Source organism: Myiozetetes cayanensis, unplaced genomic scaffold, assembly GCF_022539395.1.
Source record: "Myiozetetes cayanensis isolate MyiCay16 unplaced genomic scaffold, myiCay2020 scf17, whole genome shotgun sequence".
Taxonomy (NCBI): Eukaryota; Metazoa; Chordata; class Aves; order Passeriformes; family Tyrannidae; genus Myiozetetes; species Myiozetetes cayanensis.
Window position 1 is genome coordinate 9,024,704 of NW_026087378.1, and position 21,984 is coordinate 9,046,687.

The 21,984-nt window shown below is 42.6% G+C and overlaps 1 protein-coding gene across 2 annotated transcripts in view; it reads right to left on the bottom strand.

The window, feature by feature from the left end:
- Nucleotides 1–21,984, bottom strand: part of SGCD (sarcoglycan delta) — a 314,890-nt gene that overhangs the window by 20,503 nt on the left and 272,403 nt on the right. For both annotated transcript variants that reach the window (XM_050312063.1, XM_050312062.1), the window contains exon 8: nt 18,730–18,802. In XM_050312063.1, coding sequence (XP_050168020.1) covers nt 18,730–18,802 — 73 coding nt within the window. The remainder of the gene's footprint in view (nt 1–18,729; nt 18,803–21,984) is intronic.

Consider the following 21,984-nt stretch of genomic DNA (forward strand, 5'->3'; position numbering starts at 1 on the left):
ATACAGAGTATATAACAGGTTTGCAGTTATTTTCCATTTTTATGCAGAAGATGTACCATTTTCTGTCCCCAGTACACTTTAAGAAACAGTAAATATGCGTAAATTGTAAATGTAGAGGGATGTATATGCCGAAGTTGTGGCCCCTTTCACAGTCACAATTTTCACCGGCAATATGGTTGTACGTCTGCATGTGTAAGGTCACAGAAAGGATCCAAACTCCTCGAATCCAGCCCATTATCATGCAACAATACTGCACCATCTTTTCAAATGTGCTGGCTCCTGCTCAGAGTTAGGGATGTGTTTCACCCTGCAGACCATTTGTTCACTGCCTCGCTTTTGGAGTAACACTAAGACAAAGCCAAGGACTGGTCAGGCCACCAAGGACAGAGACTGTGAGAGGGGCCCAGTGCTCCTCCTTGTACTTTATCAGCACAGAGGAGTCTGGAAGGGCAATAGGAGGGAGGAGGAGTATTTGAAGAAGTCAGACTCAAAGCTCTTTGATAGTGTAGTACTGAAAACCTTACAGCCATTTGAGATATTCAACTAATTTCTTGCTTTCAAATATGCAAAAGAAAATAGGTTGGGAAATGGTGCAGAGAAGAAAATAAAGGAATTGTGTGGGTGGGTGGAGAGAGGAAAGGAGCAGAGAGAGAGAAACAGATCAGGGAAAAAAAAAGCCCAACTTGCTGAAAAAGAGAGTATAGAGATGTCTCCAAAGGGACTACTTTAATTCAGGGAATAGGATATTTTCAAATTCTTAGCATCAGTATATCTTCATCTAAAACCAAAACTGTTTTCTGTTTATCTTTTGCATATAATCACTCCTGAGTAAAACATGCACTTTAAGGTAAGGTTTGGCAATCTTTCAAGAGAGATATGCTAGATGGTATTTTCCTTAACTACAAGAGAGACTGAACCTGGTGTTGACAGTTCAGCACATACTGAGACATGACCCTTTTGGTATAAACTCACCTTTACTTAGGGGAGGAACATGCCTGTCCTGCTTCACCTGGTGAGAACTGGGAGCTAGGAAACCCTGTTGCTCACAGGTTTGTGTCTCAAGAAGCTCTGATTCCTTCATTGTCTCTCCTTATGCTATTTGATATGTGCCCTGATGCTGTTGCTGGCATCTGTGCTGTAGGTGGTTGACCTTGTTTATTTTAAGGTACAGAAATCTGCTCTCCTGCTCCTTGGGCCAAGCCACAGCAAAGTGAGAATATGTTCAACATTTCTTGACTTCCACGAAGTTCCTTCCATCTTTCCTTGGGCAAGTCTGAGTTTTGACTGTAATAACCCCCCTTATATGTCTCTTCAGCAGATAAGAAAGAGACAATTCTAGTTACTAATGTAAGAGGTCAAATGGAGGTGAAATGAAACGGATTAAAAAAAAAGAACTGATGTCAGAAACACCGCTGTACCACTCAGTGGCATAACTCCTTCCTAGAAACAGGTTTTTTTTTGTCTGGGATTTTCATTTCATTTTACCCTATTTTATTTTGATTTTAAAAAGGCAGGCAGGTAGAAGAACTGGTCTTATGGCTGAATTGAAATTCCAGCCACAGGATGAACAGCCTTTGTGACCACGGGTGAGTGCACTCAGTGGTCCCTGGGTTCACTGCAGTGTAGCAGTGGAGGGGATGGCTCAACACAGCCCAGGAGGAGTAATTCTCCCCAACACAGCAAAGTGATAAAGGCAAAGCTGCAAGGTATGTCTTTTCCCCTAGACTTTCTAGCTTTTTCTGAATTGCCTGCACCCTTGTGGTCTCAGCAGTGAGTAACACTATTCATTGTCTGCTTGGTAGGTAACAGGAGGAAAAATAAAACAGGCAAGAATTTAACTCTGTTTAGGTTTCTCCAGTGCACATAGAATCTGGACAATTTGCTATAGGTGGCCACCACTTCTAAAACCTTTCAGGTCAAAATTACTACCATGGCCTTCCTCTGTGTCAGTAACCAAAGACACCATCGAGCTGGGAAGGGAGGGAGTTAAGGGTATGTGTCTTCCCTGCTCTTTGAAATACTGGTGTGTTTCTGTTCTTTGAAGCAAAGCATGTGAGATGTCCTGATTTCTACCATTCAAAGCTGCCAGTCTGCCAGGTTTGCAAATGTCACCTGCTCCCCACAGCAGAGAAGTGCTGCGTGCCAAGGCTGGCCTGTCACCCCCCAGTACAGAGAACACCAATCTCAGCATTCCCTGTAACACCTCTGTGTCCCAGCAGCCAGGAGTGGTTAATTCCAGTTCCAGAACAATGAATCCAGTCCTCACTTTGTGGCCCCAAGGAAATGAGACCATCTGAGTCATGCCCACACACCAGGCTGAGGAGCCACATTCAACACTGGACGTTCCAGTTCAACCAGTACCACCCCCCACTTGCCAACGTTACCCAGTGCCACTGCTGGGATAAAACACGGGAATGAGTCAGCCTAACAGATCTCTTGTTTTGACACTGAATATCAAGCCTACCATATAGAGCTCAGAAAATCTGCATATCTGTAACAGAGAGATACAGTAGAAAATTTCCTTCAGAGAAATTTCCTCAGCAGGGAGGGCCACGTGAAGTCGGTTACTTCCCATTCCCCTTTTCCAGCACTGATGATATGGATGTTTCCAGTGTTTTCTTTCATTTTTCACAATCAGACTTTAAGGTTGTCCAGATATCAAAATGCAACTTTTCAAGTTAGATCCAAACAGGAAGAGTGAAGAACCCAAACCCCAACCCACGGCTGTACATCAACTTGCCAGGAAACTGTTTAATCCTGCCAGACCAAAGCTTCAAAATGGAAACTTCAGTATTTTTGGAGCTGCTGTTCCCATGCCCATGCCCCATTCCAGCATCCCAATGTTTTGTGGCAGTCAGTATTTGTATTTCAATGCAATTTAGAGGTGGTGGAGAGGCAGTGGCCTGGGAGTCCATCTGGGTTTTCTCCTGCCTCAGCCCCTGCCCCAAAGCACACCACCAGAGAGCTCATTTCAGCACGTGGTGCCTGCTCTCCTTTTGTCTTTTCTTGTTTACTTGGGACACAGCTTTGTCTACACAGCATTATCCACTGCAAGAACTTGTTCCATCCATAGCATTTCAGAACTAAGCCTATGCAAGAAAATATTAGCCAAACATACCCTGGTTACCCAAAGCCCATTAGCTGTGAATTGAATGGAACTATCTTTAATATAAAAAGACCATTAAAAAAGCCTGGAGTTTGTAAAGATATTTACATGCCTGCTGGCCTGTTTCTAAAATTCTAGTGTTGCATCTTTCTGTGCCCATTGAATGTAAAGGAGGTAACTCTCTCTCACCTTCTCGTGGTATCTGCTGCTGTATCTTCTGGCCTAAATCATTTTCATTCCTATTTAACAATCCACATTAACACTCAAGGGAAGGAACCTCTTTCATCCCTAGACTCAATAAAACATGGACAATGGGATCATGAATCCCATCACATAGGTCCCTCAACAGAACATGACCCTGGATTAAACAGGAAGAGACAGCTGCCTCTTACAAAACCTGGAAATTGCCAAGGAATTACTTCTCTGTTCCTCAGATATTAGGTTCGCTGCAGCTCTTCCCTCCATCTCATTTCAATTATTCCTGCAGTCTTCTTTTTCTCTCCTGTTTTCTGCTATAAGAGTAAGTCACCAGGTATAAACAACACTTGCTGTTACCCTACAAATGCACATTTGCAATTTTTAGTGGATAAGGGATGACAGTAAAGGAGCACCCAGGGCAAAACCACCAAAACCACACAACTCCCCAAACCAGAATAAACATACTCTGCCACTTCAAAAGAGTTCAAACAACTTCATCCCAGCAGCATCCATGGTGGGTGAGGCAGGAGCTGCCTTCCTGCAGCCTGCAGAGAGATGGGCTCCTTCAGTGAGAATTTCTGCCCAAGGCTGCTGGGCATGGCTGGCTCTGGCAGGGCACAGCTCTGCCAGCTGGAACGAGGAGTCAAACCTGGGGGCAGGTTTTATCTGGCGATGCCGACTTCACTCCTAGTACACTTCCACAGCATCCTGAGTATCTTTATCTCTCTAAAGGATATCTTCTATAAAGCAGCTACATCCTGCCAGTCATGCTGCTTTAACTTTACTGCTCTAGTTAGAGGTGTAATGTGGAGAGAGCTTAAAGAGATATAACTGGACAGGTCTGTTTTAATTGTTCCCTCTAGACTTGTGCTCCGTGACCTCAGACATCTACAGAGCCATAAATATGAGCTTTGATTGCTGTTCCCATAGTGACTGGCAGGAGGAACACAGTGGAGGGTGGACTAGGTCCGCTTCAAGCAGGCAAGCAGCAACTGGAAATGATTAAGTTCAGAAGCTCTGGGGACACTAATGTCACTGCAGGCCAGCCAACCTGGAAGACAAACATTGCTGGGCACTGCGAAAATGATTTTTCTATTTGCTTTCCACTGAGAGAGCGAACTAGGCTACACTTTAGGCACTAGGCTTGGCAAGTGAGACTGTGAGCTCTTCTGAGGCAATTTTACCAGTCCTTTCTGCTGCTGGAGATGTCAAAGCTACTACTGGGGCCTGTCACACTTGTGCTGTGAACACTTACTGCTGAAGAACAGAGCGCCAGCCCTTGAGTTCAGTCAGACCTGCACAGCTGATTCATGGGGAATGTTTCTACCTGGAGCAACACTCAAGGTGGGAGGGTAAATCATCCCAAGCAAAGCTGCCCATTACCTGGGATGTCCCCCTTCAGTGCCAAAGCCAGGTGTGTTTATTTCTATACTGCTCTGTGTTGTGCACCAAGTGGTCTCACAGGGCATGGTGTGGAAATGGGACACCTTTGGTATCCCACTCCAAAGGGGTAAGGACCTGGTGAATGGACTCAGGGAGAGGAATGCAGCTTGTCCTGAGTACTCTAACATCCAGCTCTTGCTCTCACTGTTCTCTCTGCTGTGAATACAGAAATAGAATTCAAATAATTCTCTAAACTCTCCTATTTTGGTATAAAAAATAATAGCATTTCAGGGAAAACATAGAGACACATGCTGGTGGCCTGAGTATATATAATAGATGAATATATATATAATAGCAGCTCAGGAATATTTATATTAGCAGAGAGTACTGCAGGAAAAGCTGGGCTGTGCTAATGGCAAAGCTACCACAGTGTTTCTGAGTGACTTGCTCAATAGCACGGTGTGGTGGGTGCTCTGCCTGCCCAGTCACACAGAGCTTCATTAACCCCCCAGTAATCAGGGCCTCCCACATCCCAGGAGAATGGAATTTACACATGGTCAAATCCAGCATTGCCAATAGAACACTCAAAGTTATAACCCTCAAAAACACAACAGCTTCACCATCTCCATCAGTAATTCAGGTTTGGAATGGAAAATAGCTCTTCTACCATCCACTGAATCTACCCATTCATACACTTTGTACACTCTCCAAAGTCTCCAATTAACATAAATAAAACTCTTCAGACTATGGCATCAAAAGAAGGCAGATAAGCCCATAAAAGAACAAATTCAAGGCATGACTTCTCCCTTACTACATACAGAACTTATGCATATTTGCATAGGTCTGTTAAAAAAGCAGGGTAATGTTGACATATCTTGAAGCCAAGATTACATGGTCTTTTATGAGAATTTTAGTGGCATGCCACAGGGAGACACTGTACTGTTCTCATGGGATAACTCTTCCCCATGCCTCAGCCTTTCACTGAAAGTAGATCCCATCATTTTTCAAGTAGTTGAGTCAGATTTGCAAAGTCTGCACATTCTTATAGCGACCACAAGCACTTAAAGCATCAGCTGTTTTATTTTTTCTAAGTTTGGTTCCTCTATTTTTCTTTTTCTAATCAAGTAGAAAATGCCAGAATTGTCCAACATTCTGTTTAAAAATGACCAGCTTGTGACCCCCTGATATTTATACAGTATGGACCATTCTACTCTGAAAAGTCAAATAATCTCTCAGGTACTCAAATGTCTTCAGTTACTTTTGGAAATACAGACTAATAATAATTATTGCCTGCTCTGCTTCACTGTTAATCTCTTGTTTCAGAAAATGCACTTCTTGAACTGCAGAAAATGACACTTTTAAGAATAATTTTGCATTTTTTCTGACTGCAGCAAACCATATGGAGAGTGGCTGACGGGTCCTGATGGATAACACACATACTAGCAGCTTCCCAGAATACTTATCTCTGAAAAGAAAGAAGCTCTGCAGAAGTGGCCTGGATAGCTCCATAAATCAGTGCCACACCATTAATTCCTGACAGATACTTAAAATTAAGGGATGGTCAGTTTTAAGTACTGGTCCTACAAAAGTCTTGCAATTGTTCTTTCAAGAGAGCCATAATCTCCATTTGAGGAGCAAGACAACCATTATAGGTAAGTATTCGGTGGCTCTGCTGAAATTTCAGTCTGGCTCTTGAAAGCTAATTTTGCTATTCATCACTCTAAGTAAAAGTTCAGCCAGAGATGTTGCTTTTGTTTATATCAATATTTTTTTTCCCCCTGGAAATTCAAGCCAGAAAAAGCATCTATTTTGCTGTAGGATTGTTTATTGTAGAACAGTCCCACTGGCAGGTCAGTCAGGGCTGTAACCTACTGTAAGCCTGGCCTAGGAAAGCCAGACACTGAGGAGACTGAAGGTTCTTTGCTTCACTTGGGGAACTGGCATCCATCTAGAGGAAATCTTCCTCAAAGAGATGATTATGAAACCAACACTCTCTTTGGTATTGCAGGGACATTTAGACATACTGTGTGAGTCAGAGAAACACTTTTAATGTGTATCTGAGCACCTCTGCCTGCAGAGCTCCCAGTCCACTGACAGCGATTCCCTTTCAAGTCACATCAGCTCACAAGGTATGATGCAACATCATTGAAAATGTGCATGTATTCATTAGAGGTTACAGCATAAAATATGCAGGCACCTTGAAATATATTTCAGACTGTGACAGCAAGCAGAGTGACTGAATATATGTCAGAGGTTTATGATGAACTCTGAAGTGTCTTCATTTGAAAGGCAGCATCCTTTTTTTATAGGCATCCTTTATTGCTTGATTTATTTTTTCTATCTGTAAGTAACCTCTAGACTCATAGATTTAGATTCCTGGTGTGATGTTGTTTGAATGCTGTGTATCTCAGAGCTCTGCAAAGCGTTCTGACAAATTCATTGCTTGGTCCTCTCTCACTGTTCAGCACAATGCCAATGGATGGAGAGATTAAATGGTGCCCTACTGTTCAACTGAGAACCCATAAAATCAACATATTTAGTGGGTGTTTTATAAATTTGTCACATGCCAAGCAGGAAAGAACGGGAAAGTACTAGGAGAGGTTTACTGTTCCATTTTTCATCTCTTTAGCAGTACTGCCCTTGATGTTTTCAGTAAGACTTTGTTGTTTTCTTTTGCAAAGGATTAGGCATGAACTGATGGTGGGGATGAGTTACTAAGCCTAAGTAAATGACAAATTACTCCCTTCTTGATACAATCAGTTTGATCCCATTTAGATAAAACTGAGTATTTATGGAAGTATACAGGGCACAGATGGGCCAAGGCCCATTCTAAGGCAGCTGCCAGAACCCAGGGCTGAATTCAGGACCTGGGTTGTATCCAGATGTGCAGATCCTGCAGAAACACATCCAGTGTGGTTATATACATTGTGATTACAAGTGTGGCTACAAGCACACATTTTCAATCATCAATCAGGTCATAAGAGAGAGAATTTAATTTCGGAAACCTTAGGAAGCGACAATAATCTTTAACCTCTGGCACTGCAGGAGAAGATACTGCATATTTTCTATCAAAATGAACAGCTTTAATAACCTTCCATTAATATCCATCTATGCTGAAGTGAGTTATACAGTAGTGACCAAGGGACACAATGTGCTGTGTAAGGCCATGGTTATCCTATGACTTCATGGGATCCGTTCTTGGAGTAAAGGCAAAGCACTGCCTACAGAATTAAGCAATTAATGGTAACACCAATACCTTGATGGGTTATCCCACATGGCCAAAGTTTCTGTTCTTGAAAAGTTATTAGTGAATCAAGCCAATGCCTGTGGTGGGATATTTGCCTTCGGGCTCAGATTTGGAGAGCAGCAGAGATGCATTTCCCAAATCTCCTGGCACCACATGGTTGGGATTGGCTTTTCCCCCTGTGCTTTGAGCACAGATCCTTCTGCTGCAGGGGAACAAGAATTGATTATCTGGTAGTGTGAGGTTTGGAGGCTTTAGAAAGAAACAAACAGCAGTTAAGAAGGACTTAATTTTTGCACCCTAAAAGGCTCTGTCAGAAATGTAATTTATAATTAATTAGAAATGTATAAACCAGAAAAAAAAGCCAGTTAAAGTCAACTAGTTTTTAACCCAGGGAACCATGGGTTTCAACTTCTGGCTGCAAGCTCAGAACCTTTTCCCAAACTGCTGTGTGCTTTCCTGGTGATCCTCCTGGCAGCATTTGAGTTTCCAAAATGGCTTATAAAAAAGCTTCCCTCTTTAGACAGAGTTCCTCAGCTGATTCTTGTAAGATATCCTGTTTTAATAAAGAGACTTTTATTGCAATATGAATTTATGACAAACTATTTCACATGCACACATTTTCAATCATACCTTTTGGGTCATAAGAGAAAGAATTTAATTTCGGAAACCTTAGGAAGCAATAATAATCTTTAACCTCTGGCATTGCAGGAGAAGATACTGCATATTTTCTATCAAAATGAACAGCTTTAATAACCTTCCATTAATATCCATTTATATTTATTACTCCTTCATTAAAGTTAAGACAGCAAATCCTTAATAAAAAAAACCCTAAACTGACATTTTACTTTACTTCTTTCTCTATCTTTTAAAATGCTAATACTTAAGGAAGTGGACAGGACATGACATATTTTTATCACTGCCGCACAGTTCAGCACTAGCAGCATAAACCCTTTGTGTCTTGCTTTTTGCCCTTATTATATCAAATATAAGCAGATTTTCCCCAAGTTCACTGGCAGGGAACATCTCCTTACAGCAGCACATCTCCTCATTATCCAGCCCTCTCAGCTGTTCTCAAACTCACCAGGAGGCCATTTCCCCTCTGCTTTACAACCTCGTTTATGATCCTTGATGGCCTAAGTTTGGAGTTTTTTAGTTTACTTTCCTGCTTGATTCCCCTGTGCCACTTCATAACACGTCCTCAGCCACCCTTCCAACAGCCTTCCTTAATGACATGAAACCAGGCAAAGAGGGAGAGAATGTGTTTTGCTTTTTCTTTTCTGAAAAGCAGGAGATAATTCATGAAACAAGGTCAACTCAACACGAGAAACACAGACTTGCAGCTGAGTTTCAGTAGGAGGAACAAGTGCCAGGAGGGTCTCAGGATCCTGACACCCATTCCCATGACCCTAATCCAGGGCAAACCTCCTCTCCTTCTGCACCCACTGCCCACATCCTGGATGATTTGCTCCTCCTCTCTGGACATCTGAGCTGTATTTCTAGCATGTTTTTCAGGTTTTCTTGAGGCCACTCACCTGCTTTTGACTATTACTGGGTTAAAATCACATTTCTGCTTCCTCATCTACTGCATGGCCCTGAAGCCACATGACACCATGTGAAATACATGATTTTAAGTTTGTTTTCTTCCATCCAAGGACACAATGTCCTTGCACAGCTGAAGTGAAACAGGGCATTATTTTACTTGCCAGCAAAGCTGTGTGTATGTACTGGGGTATGTATTTATAGCATCCACCTCTGCTGACGGATGAAATGGTGGCTGGTATTCAAACCAGCAATGCTTCACCTTTAATACAGTGATTTCACAAGTCTGGCCTCAAAAAAATGCTTCTTTTTTATTTTTCAGTGAGTTACTCCAATGCCAATTCAGCTGGGAAGCAGAGCAGGGAACTAACTGCCAGCTTCAGAGTGTCAGCAGAACCTGAAAATGATGTAGTGAAGTCTCAACTTTCTTAAGATGGAGGCGAGAAAGAGGAACCACCTGCCAGCTTCTGCCTGTGCTGCCAGCACAAGTAACTTCTGCATTTCCATTTCCTCCTTCCTGGGACACGAGCGTGCACAAGGTGCAAGATGGGTCACCGACCTTCCCCAGTCCAGCACTGCTGAGACAACTCACTGCTGAGCCCAGAAGGTGCAGAGCAGCACACAGCTAATGCTCACACTCTGAGAATATATTCTTATCATTCTAGGTGAAGTAGAGACCGGGGGACAACTGTGGGTTGTGCAGGGGTCTGACTGAGTCATTTCTAGAACGGGGCTGTCACGAGCCACATGCAGAGCTGAGGCCAAACATCACTTGAGAGCTGGGAGTGACATTCCTTCAGTGTGAACTAGTAATGCTACTTGCTCAGAAATTATTACAATTTAAAACACCCAGAGGTGCCACAATAATCCATGGGATAAATCCATACTGCAGGATACAAGAGGAGCAGAGCAGCAGCAGAAGCCACTGCACATTAAAAAGATAAAATCAATTAATGATGAAAGGACATAGATACTCCTGTTTGGCCCAAGGAAACAACTCTATTCCACATGAAACAAATTCAGAATAAAAATTCTGTAGGCATAGTGAATATTTATGATTTCTCTTAATAAGCAGACAAAACACTGCTTTCAAAATTAGGGATCCCATTGTAGTTATGAACACATTTTTCTCCTCTCTTTAATAAGGTTATGCAACAGCTATTGATTCCTGACTACAATCTAAAGTATGATTAGTGTATTTGTAAAAATGTCCTTTTTAATCACAGTGGACTTGTATAGCTCCAAGTACCACATTCAAACTAACAAATAAGTATTATTGCTGTGATCCAGCCAAACCCTCCAGCAAAAGGCAGGAAAGCATCTAAACTGCCCTTCTGTGTTTTGTACCGGGTTAATGAGAAGTCCATGTTAAGTCCTGGGTTTGAAGGAAGCTGCTTTTTAACTGCTGCAGTTCAGCAGGAGAAAGCCCAGCTGTGGATCCCGACCTGGGCTCTGCATGGCAGGAACGTGGAGCTCAGTTTGCCAGGCAGCTCCCAGGCTCAAGGGTGAAGTCTTAGCAGGGAGATAGTCCTTCTTAAAAGCAGGTACCAAGTGCTGAATAAGGTAAAGATTTTTATTTTGCCTGCTTTGCTCTTCACCTGAGGTTTTAGAAATGTGATACACAGCTGGAGAGACATATAAAGGGATGGAGAGAAATATTAAAGAAAACCATATATTTTTCTACCAAAAAGCAAACATGGTGCTCAGTGGATTATATTCCTCTCATTTCTTTAAGATAAGAACAGTGTTCAGAGGAAAATCTCCTTTGCTTCTGAGCCATTCAGTCATTTTGAACATGATTACATCCTAAACATCACAGTATTTGCAAAAGGATTGGGATCACAGTGATAGGTGGGTAAGGCACTTTTTCCCTTGCCAACTTTCTATTTACTTCTGTATTTTATGCTCAATATCCTTGGTACAAATAGCTCTATCTCAAGTACAAATGTTATGATAAAAGAATGGTTTTTGAGGCTCTCACAGAGCATGACAAGTGCTGTATCCCAGAGCAGCACACCAACTTATTCCTGGTGCAGCATCTCCTGACTGCCCTGTGGAACAGGAGCATCAGCTAGACTCTGCTGCAAGGAAAACATGTTGACCAAGTTTCACTTACCCCCCACCCCCACCCCCCTGCCCCAAAATGGTTTGCCTGCCCACCTTTCTGTGTAATTGTGTAATGACTGCTCTTAGGGCACTTATGGTTGCAGTCAGTCAATAACCTGCAGACCTTATTATAGCTGACACCTCAAAAACAGTCCTTGGAGCCTGCAGGTATTCCTGCCAGGGCACAGGCAGTAAGGTACGTCACTCTGGAACATGGCAGTCCTCCTTAATCATTATCAAAATGTAAATTTTCTATAAACATCTGCATCGAGAGGCTAAAGGGTACTTTCATCATTTTCTGTAAGACCTTCCAAAAATACCATCTCAGACTAACCTACTAGACAGATACATCATGTTAGAGGTGTCACCACATCCTTTTAATCAGTGCACAGTCAATACTCTGTATTATATGAATAACTAATCAGTTTCACAACTTATTTCCACAGATGTCATTGCGAAACCTATCTGAGGAATGTCATCTGCACTTGAGAGAAGGACGAGCATTGTAATTAAGTATTAAGCCATTTCACCAGTGTGAGTCTGCCGTGGAGTGTGAAATGGCTATAATTCACATTTTTAAGGCCTGGCATTTATTAGCATCTATTTTCTACTCAAGGTGAGCGGTGTGCTGCACAGAGAGTTAAAAAAGGCAAAACAGGCTCGCTTTTTTGTTATTCAAATGGATACATGTGCACGTCTGACTGTACAGATCGGTCACACTGATGGGGTTTCTCTCAGGTCCCAGAGGACTTCTGGCTCACACACCTCTGTGAGCAGCACTCGAAGGTTAGATGAGTGCTCTGATTGTGGAGCAAGTGATGTTCTGCTGTTGAAAGCTAATGACAAACCCGGGCACAACGCACCTGGGCAGGATACAGATCTTGTATACAAGAAGGGTATTCAATCTGAGATAACAGCCAGGATTGACGATTAATATCTCCAAGGAAAAGATTTTGTTTGCGTTAGGAAACCCCTGCAGAATAAATGCAGAGAGAGAATAATGAACCTGGCTGTTGGGTTTTATTCAGGGCCCAGGAAAAGTTAAACTGGTCTCTGTCTGGAGCCTTTGCTCCAGTTGCAATTATGCAGCTTAATTACATGCAGAAGCAGAGGAATCTTGTGTATCTTCCTACATCATTTGATGTATCAACCAGGAAATGGGGGGATACTTCCACTGCTCTCTACCCCATAAGCAATGCTGTTTGGCAGCTTTGCCTTTAGAAATCTGCTCTTTTCTTCCCTATTCCTACTCCTGTTCTCACTTGAAGGACCACACAGCTTTGATAGAATATATAGGCTCTTCCACCCACCCATGCCAGGAGCACAGGGGACAGGAGGGCCTCTGGGAAGACCCATGCACACCCTGCAGGCAGCTTGACCACCAATTCCAACTGCTTTGCCTCTTTTCCCAAGCTTGAGCCTATCTCATTTTTATACTTCAGCAATATACTGTGCTCAAAACACCTTCCTGCCGAGCTCCCCTTCCTGCCAAGCCTGCCTTCACTGTCTGTGAAGAGGATCTGCCTGTCTGTGGACAGATGCTATTAGCAGCACTGTGGACAGGGGAGGGCTATGATTTATCCATCTGGGATAAATCAGCAAAGCTCTGTCAACGCCTCTACCATTTCCCAGGTGTGTGCCTCCTGAGCAGCTCATCCAAATCTAGGCTTCACCTTCTAAAAACAGGGAAGGAAAGGACACCAAGAGCTAAATCCCCCCCCTATCTGGTGCTGGCTGTGAGAGAGATGAAGGCCATTAAGAGAAAATTTGCTGGGGTAAGAAAAGGTAACAACAACCCCCTCTCTCCTCCTTTTTGCAATAGAAATACTGTAACAGATGTAAAGCTCCAGCAATCAACTGCCTCCTTAACTCCAAGTCTTACATCCAATTGTGAAATATGTCTTAATGCACCACGCACAAGAAGCCTAAGGAAAGACTGCCCTTGATTTGAGAGGGCTGTGGCTTGTCTTATGTAAGAGGATAGGTAGCAGCTTTGGAGGGATGTGAGCAGGATGAAAGACTGAAGCAAAGTGGCTGCAAACTCAGTGTGACTTCTGCTCTGAGAAAGTCTCATCCAACAGCAAGAGTTTCAGGAAGTGTTAACTGTCATGGGAAAATTCTTAGATCAGATGTGGTGTCCTCGATAAGAAAATGGAGTGATGAGGATCTCTGCCATTCCAAAAAAACTTATCACTCATAAGGCCACTTAGCTTGAAGTTTAGAAACCAGGAGCCTGGTCTCTCATTTTATTTATATATGAATAGACATGTGTTGACTTTAATGGAGATAGTTGTATAAATCCAACTCATCTGTATCATACGAAAACAGTGCTACAATGTGGGAGGTAAAGCTCATCCCAAGCAAGAAAGTCTGTTGTCTTTTAAGCTGGCAAGGACTACCAAAACTACTGTGATTGCACTGGTATAACGAAGAAAAGAAATTGCATCCTTTGTGGCAAATCAATCAGAAAATAATAAACCGGCTAAATACAGAGGTACATTGGCTATTTCCCCATTGCTGACACCTCACAGAAATCCACAAGTGTTGGTTGTGATCAAAACAGTGTTTCAGTATCACACAATGGTCTTCATAAATTACTTTCATTTCTCACCAATAACTTCCTCTTTCATACCATTCATTTTTCGCATTTCCTCTAATTTTTCTTCCCTTAATCTTTATTAATATAATGGGTTTTAGACAGAAACATTAAATGTGCTCCTACTTATCTGTGCTGCCTTGTGAAACACAGCTGAGAGAAACCCTAATCTGACAAGAATTATTGTTTTTCGAAATGAGTATTGTTACATTAGCCGAGCACTGTATTTAAATTGTTCCTTGTTTTAATAGGTCTCTCTTGGACTATTTGGATAGTTCAGTTCTGTACATTGTAAGGTAGAATTGCTCTAATAAAACCAAGCTGCAAGCACATTTCATCTGCCATTTTGTACTTTCAGTGCTTCATAATTAACTTTGGTCAAGAATTACCCCTTTAAGCCCGAGGGATTAATTCTCCCTTAAATGTATTTGTGCATTACAGAAAAAAACAGTCATCCCTTGGTTTCCTGGCCTTGGATGAGCGATTTACTGCATTTTTAACCTACCATATCTGTGGATGAATTCCAGGTGTGTGCTTGCCCCTCATGGAGTGAATTTCATGCTGTCTGATTTCTTTTTATTCAACTCTGGAAACAGAAATACTCTAAAGCAGTTCCATGCTGTGGGTGCCCCTGCCCAGCATGACCTGGACACTGGGGAGGTGCTTAACACTCACTCTGAGCTGGGGGACGGGGCTGGATACTCTAGCATAGCACATCCCCTCTCCTTTTAATCCTCTCCCCTCAGACTATTTCCCTTCTTCCTTATTCATTGTCCAGCCTTTATCCCTCACCTTGGAAGAGTGCTGATCTTGTGTTTGATGGACAACTTCTGTTGGCATATATTTGGTTTTTTGGAAGAAGATAAATAGAAAAAGGCAGGTGATTCCTGCCAGTGTCAAGGAGAAGCTCTCAAGACAGGCTCTTGACAAGCTACTTGGGTGCTACTAAAATAATCCAGTGAGAAAAGGTCATATTGAATTCCACTTTTATACATAAGCAATCACATTAACATATGTCGAAGGCACCAACCTGCTTTAAAAAGAGTCAATGCAGATGAGTACAAATATTTCAATGTCCAAACAAACCTCCCAAGCCCTCCCCTTAAACTATTTTGGGATGACACAGGATGATAAAGTTAAACATTCCAAGTATTTGAAAATAATTTGAAATTGCTTGCCTTCCTTTTTACTGTTTTAGATCAGTTTAGAACCCAATGAACAACAGCCAAAACATTCGGGCATCTAAAATGACTTTAAATAAGCAAAAGCATGGAAATGTTTGCAGAAGTATATAAAATAATTTCTCAGCCACCTGTAGTTTTTAGATCACTATAAAGAATATTCTAGAGCATGGTTAGGAAAGTTAATTACATCCTGCACTAAACAAGACATTTATGAGCTCTGGCATTTCTACCACAGGGCACACTGAACAGGATTGTTTTAGGACACATTAGTCTGTCTGCAGCACGAGAGAGAACCTCCTGAGAAGACTCAGCAGGAAAGTCCAGACCTGGCTCAATGAAGCACCAAACCAATTCTTGCAGCCTTTTAATGGGCTTAGAATGTAAGGAAAAGGCTACACACATTTATCCACCAGAATTGTCTCCATCTAATCCATTGCAGACAAAAGTGTTTTAAAAAGGACACTGAGAAAAGAGGCCCACCAGGATAGTGACCACTTTCTAGAGCCACTGACTTACTAACAGCTGAATTATGAACTGAAGACCATTCATCAGCTAAATGAGGACATAAGTCTGCTGAGAACAAGAGTGCTGTACTTGTGCTGTGTCAGTGGTCGTGGCACATGGGCACAGCTGAAGGACTTTGGGAGATGGGTGGAAAAGAGGGAAAGAAGCAGAGGTGACTGGTACAACAGCATAACTGCCTGTCTTGGGGAAATCAGACTGTCTGTTAAGGAGAGAGGAGGAAGGGAAGGAAGACATTCAGGTGTCCTGACTCCCACTGGTGACAGGAGCAGTTGGTCGCTTCTCTTTACTGTAGCAACAGTGGCTGCCACCTTACTCTGGATCTAACAACAAAGTAGGAATCTGCATGGAGGTGAAAAGAGCAAATGGATAAATTACATAACTAATGGCAACTGTTTGGTCCAGGAAGAGAGATGGAGGCTGGTGGTGCCTGAAGCAGCTGAATGTGCACTTTCCACCTGAGAACTTCAGCCTAAGGAGGAAAGAAAGTTTGCACTATTTATTGCAGAAAAAGGTCTTTTAGAGTCAAGCCAGCTACTGAGTGTGTGTTTTCAATGCTGCTTTCCTGGCAGCTCGGGACCCATAGGCTGCCATCTCATCCAGTCCCATTTCACTGCAGCATCTTTATAAATAGGCAAAAAGGACACCTTATGCACATGCTCTGCTAGCAAAATAGGAAGGAACCAAAAAATCTCCCCTCAGAGTAAGATTATTTTCGCTATTAACTCTGTACTGCCCCCAAAAGGCACCATTTTGCCTAAGAAGCAGCCAGTGATCCAATATGCTGAGACAGATGGATAGTTCTTGGTTTGGGGAGGAATAGAGCTTTTGTTCTTGGGAAAACTTGCTTTCCCTTCACAGTGCAACCACTGGCTTTTTCCTTCTCAGGGTGGTGGAAAAAACATCTATATTTGCCAAGATAAAATTGTCAGAAGCACACAAAATGTTTTAGGACCCTGTGGGACTTTTTTTCCCCAAGATAAATGCTATTCAATAATTTTCCTTAAAAAAACCCAACAAACCAAGATAATCCAACAGATTCTTACAGGACTTTTTTCCACCCAGTCCACTAATTTCAAATGAAGTCAGTTACCTAACAGCTCTCTACATAGTGAAATAAAAACATTTTTTAAAGCAGATCAAATACACTGAATCAATCCCTTGCATGGATACTGCCACTAATTCATCCCAATTTCATTTAGCTGAATTTCCTTTGGAACAGAAGCATACTCAATAAGATTAAGGCCATTTTAATTCACATTTGTCCCTTCTAATATGACATCCTACACTTATTTGTATTATTTTCTCCACCTATCTTTATACAAGTCCTAAGTAACCACAAACTTGGACCTAAATTTTGCATCTCTTTTGCACTACTCAAAATAGGACCTGGTTCTGTAAGTTACAGAGATGCTACTGGATATTTTAACCATCATCTTGCTTTTTTTTTTTTCTGAAAACGTCAGTAAACATGGGCTGCGCCAGAAAGCTTTTGTCACCTGAACTTCACCTAGAAATCCACCCACCCACTGATGCCTTCTTTTGCTTGGCTCTGCCCAGAGAAACGGAGGGTAGGTGTGCCCTGCCCCGCTGCTCCCTGCCCTCACAAACCCACCACAGCAAACCCTGCAGCTGCAGCTCAGGCTGAGCAAAGACCCTGTTTCCCTTCTCTTTAAAGGAAGTATACCAAATCTGGGAAAACCACAAGGCAGGGTTAAAGTCAGTGCATGGAGAAGGAGAACAAACTCTCATAACAAACCAGATCATGCCACCCCTGCTCTTGCTGTTGGACATGTGAGCCCCAGAGTGCAAAGTGGGAACAATTAAAGGGTTTCCTGAGAGGAACTGAAAGATAGACATAGACCCAAGGGAAGGCAGATTAGATATTCTTTGTCTTCCACAGTGATCTAGTTGGGCCATAACTATCTCTGCTATCACAGCAGAGAGAGTTCATGAGAGGTGCTCTCCCACCTCTGTGCATCCACAGCAAATCTGCAGCACTCGTGCACAACTCCAGCTGTCTGAAGATTGCTTCGTCCCCAGCAGTTGCCAGCAAAGGAGAGTTTGCAACCCAAGATCTAAGGACAAGATGTCCTTCTGGAGAGTTTTTTTCATGTTTCTCTCTCTTTCTTTTTCTAAGGAAGGATAATTAGAGTATTGAGGCAAACCCCTACAGCCCTCTTGGTCAGGAAATATCAGGAGATTCAGTCAATAATTTATTAGGCCATATGGTTAGTCTCTTTTCAGAGACTAGCCATCTATTCATCCAAACTAGCCTTTAGCTGCCACACTTTTTTCTTTTTTTAATAAAATAAAAATAATGCCCAGCATTAGTTTGAGGGCAGAGCTGGTTCCCAAGGGCTGTGCTGTTTATTCCCTCCTGGCACATTGCTGTCAGCAAGTGGCATCTCTGCAAGTGTCAGCAGCTTCATACAAGCACAGCTATACCCTGGGTAGGTCAGGGAGGGTTTGCATTTCTGCAAGGCAGATAATACTGGAGAGCATTATCCTTTTGCCTGCTGCTACTCCCTGTGATCCAGCACAGACTCCAGTACCTCCCTACCCAACCAGGAAAAGATGATTCTCTTTCTTCTCCAAATGCTGAGCCCAGGGTACACAGAGCACGTTACAGAGAAGAAACGATGCTCTCATGACCTGTGATTGCCTTTAGCTGGGTCATATCACATGTAAATATGGCAGGTCCCTTCTCTTCCATGGCATCCTCCTCATGATGCCTTTCAAAGTGAATCCCCAAGCACTTATGCAAAAGCAGAAATGATGCCCAGCAAAATGCACAACTCCAACAAGGCTCCACTGAGTTACCATTAAACCATATTCCAAAGTTTACCTTAGTTCCTTGAAGGGGTCTGCCCTGACATTGGGAGTTTCTATAGATTTAGGGAACACTGTGCCTTCTGCTCCTGAAATCACAAAACAAAACAGAAGACAAATTGTAAACATCATAAGCTGTTATCAGGGGAGTGATTGTCAAATCATACCTAGGTGCAATTTAACCCATTACCTGACCCCATTTCTCTCTTGTACATCCCTTCTGTCCCCAGAAAATCCAGACCTTGATTATCTGCAGTTGGTTGCCTTGATTACAACTGGGATTTGCCTGTAAGCTGCACTTCTGGCTGGAGAAGCAGCTGCTTGCACCCCGACTGTGGGAAAAGTTTGCTGACCCAAGTGATGCAGGGAGCTTGGAAAAGATACTCTTTGGTGACCAGGCATCTAATCCAGCTACATCTCTCATTAATGAACCTGGATGCATGTCACAACATTACTTCTTTTGCTGGGCTCTTAGAGATACTCAAAGGAGAAAAGAAAATTTTGGCTCTATCACTGTAGATGCCTCTCGGGTTGGGCTGTGATCCTGCCTGGGGAAAAGGAAGGATGTGTCCACCTGATGCACTGCAGCACAAGCAGACTCTGCTCCAGTCCCAGCCTGGCCACCAATTTAATGTGTGACCCAGAAGTCATTTAACTTCTGCTCATTTCCCTCTTCTCTCAGAGATGGTGGGGAAGCAGCACTCTCCCCATGAGCTGACTGGCTTCAGATAATGAGCTGTAAACTGCTGGCTACTGGGAACAGCTTGCCTAAGTTTCAGGCCACCACAATCCTCTGCAAGGCCACCTGCATAGCCCAGTTGGGCCATTTCACCCAGTCATCCCTAAACTGGGTCTCTATTTTGTGATCAAGCTGTCTTCTCTAGAAAGACGTGCTCTCTCATATCATTGTCTCAAGTCAAAGGCAGCCCCTGCCATACTCTCCTAAGCCTTTCCCCTAACTGTTCTCATTTAAAATGTGCATCTAATCTGAATTGGTCTCACTTCATCTTTCAGCCACTGAATCTTCTTGTGTGTGCCAACCAATTGACCCCATATGAGCAGAGTCTCCACCCTCTGTAGGCAGATGCTGCTGGTGACCCAACCACCCCAACCTGCTCTGGTTCTCTGAAAAGTTTGGGCTTTATGAATCAGTTACTGTGAAGCAAATTCTCTGGAATTCTCATTGTTCTTTTCTGAAGCTGTTCCACTTTTAAAATACTCTGTTGGAACACAGGGGTCCCCAAGTGCTGTCACCAGCACTCTGTGCTGCAGAACATCACGTTCCCGCTCCCACTGAAACTTCCAGCTAAAACACAGCTAAGAATGGTACTAACTGCTTTACACACAGAGTGTGCCAGAAATTAATGTTCATGTTCTCCAATATATAGCTGTCAGCCTAGTGAGCAAGTATGACCTGTCTTCTTAAATTTAAACCTGCGCTCTTGTCTTCAGATTCATCGTGAACAATCAGTCAGTCGTCACCTACAGTCACCACAGCAGTCTCAGTGTCAGCATGCAGACAGAACCAGTGGCATTTCTTTAATTTTTTTTTTTTTTTACTTGATAAAGCTATTTATGCAAACTACAGATCCTGATGAGAACTTCTACATATACAATTTGAGGCATCTTGTAACGTGCTACTACAACGGTTATCTATGTGCAGTCTGGAAGTCACCACTACAGAACAACAAATGTTCTCAGACTATGCAAAACATGTTAAGAAAACATCCTGCTGTAACTTCTGCTGTAAGTGAGAAACACCTATGGCTTCAATAAGACTACACTTTCTTTGCACTGAAATAAATTAAATAAGCTATCTCACTGGGTTAAAAAAAAAAAACAAACAGAATGAAAACAAGCACTCTAACATTTATTAAAGAACTCCAACTCGTGTCAACCTAGAGAAAAACAAAGTAAACTCAAAGATGATAAAAGTTTGAATCTTTATACTTGGAGATCAAAGTTGATCCTGTGGCACAATAAAGGTATTTAGCTCTTAACTTTACTATAAGCCTTCATCGTTACAAGTTGTCACAAACAGCTGTAACTTGCCAGCCATGAAGGTTATTACTATCAGATCTGTCCTCACTCAACAGTTTCCAAATGATTTAAGTCTCTGCTTATCCACACGATCGACTTGGCTCTTGGCTTTGCAATGAAACGTAGCAAAAGATGCAACCTGCACTTTTCTGCATAAAAATCCAGTGATTTTTGAGGGAAGGAAGATGAGGAGGTGCAGCTGGAGAGATGCACATAGATATCCTTGTACCCTTTCCACCTATATGGTGACTTTATCCTGGGAGTTTTAATTCATTTTTACGCACCTTAAGTCAGCTACTTAAGTCATGCAAAGCCCCAAATAATGAACTGTACATAACCAGAAATGCCTGCTGAATAAGGAGAACCTTAAGTTTATTTCTAAACTTGGGGTTTTCCAGGCTTTCATTATTTAGTTTAAATGCAGAAAGCAACTTTGGAAACAACGTTAGTGGAACTTCAATGCAGTCATTTCAGCAAGGCTGAAAATAAAAGAACTGGCTATTCCTTTCCCCCATGTGCTTGTTTTCCTTTTTCTACACAATTCTTAAACCCCCTTTTCCTGTCTCTTTTATTCCCAGATCCATGAAAGAGTCCCTTATGCACTGGGAAAAGGAATGAGAGTTCCAAACCCTTCTGTTTCTCTGCTTTGATCGGAATTAGAAGTAAACCTGCCTTGATACAGGCTTCCTGCCCTGACAATATAATTTCTTATTATTCTCCTTTAAGAACACAGACTCTCCCAAAGGGCCACCTGTCTCTGTCATAGAGTAGGACATCAGCCATGAGGGGATGCTGAGGGACTAGGACTGAGACATCCCTCCCCTGACTCTGGCTGTCAGCAGCTGAGGGACTCCTTGAGTTGGCTGTGTCATCCGTCCACTTCAGAGACACTGATAAACTCTCCTCACCTCCCCTAATTCTCATTTTAAGCATCCTCATTTCTGTAGCAGGGGGCTGATAGATGAATTACATACTCCAGAGAAGTTCTTTGGTTTCAACCTGCTGCCTGATGACTTCAGTAAAGAACCATCCTCTTCTTTTTGTGCTACTGGAAATTTCTACTGCAGACTTCAAAAGTGCCCCCTCCCACCAGCCTCCCCCCCTCTTCCCTGCTGGAGTGTCTTGGTCTTTGCCTTGGGGATCGGCAGCTCCCGAGGGAAACAACTGCCTTGGACTAATTCAATTCCACTGGACACTTGTGTCAAAGTCTGGCTTTTGGCTGCTTTTGGAA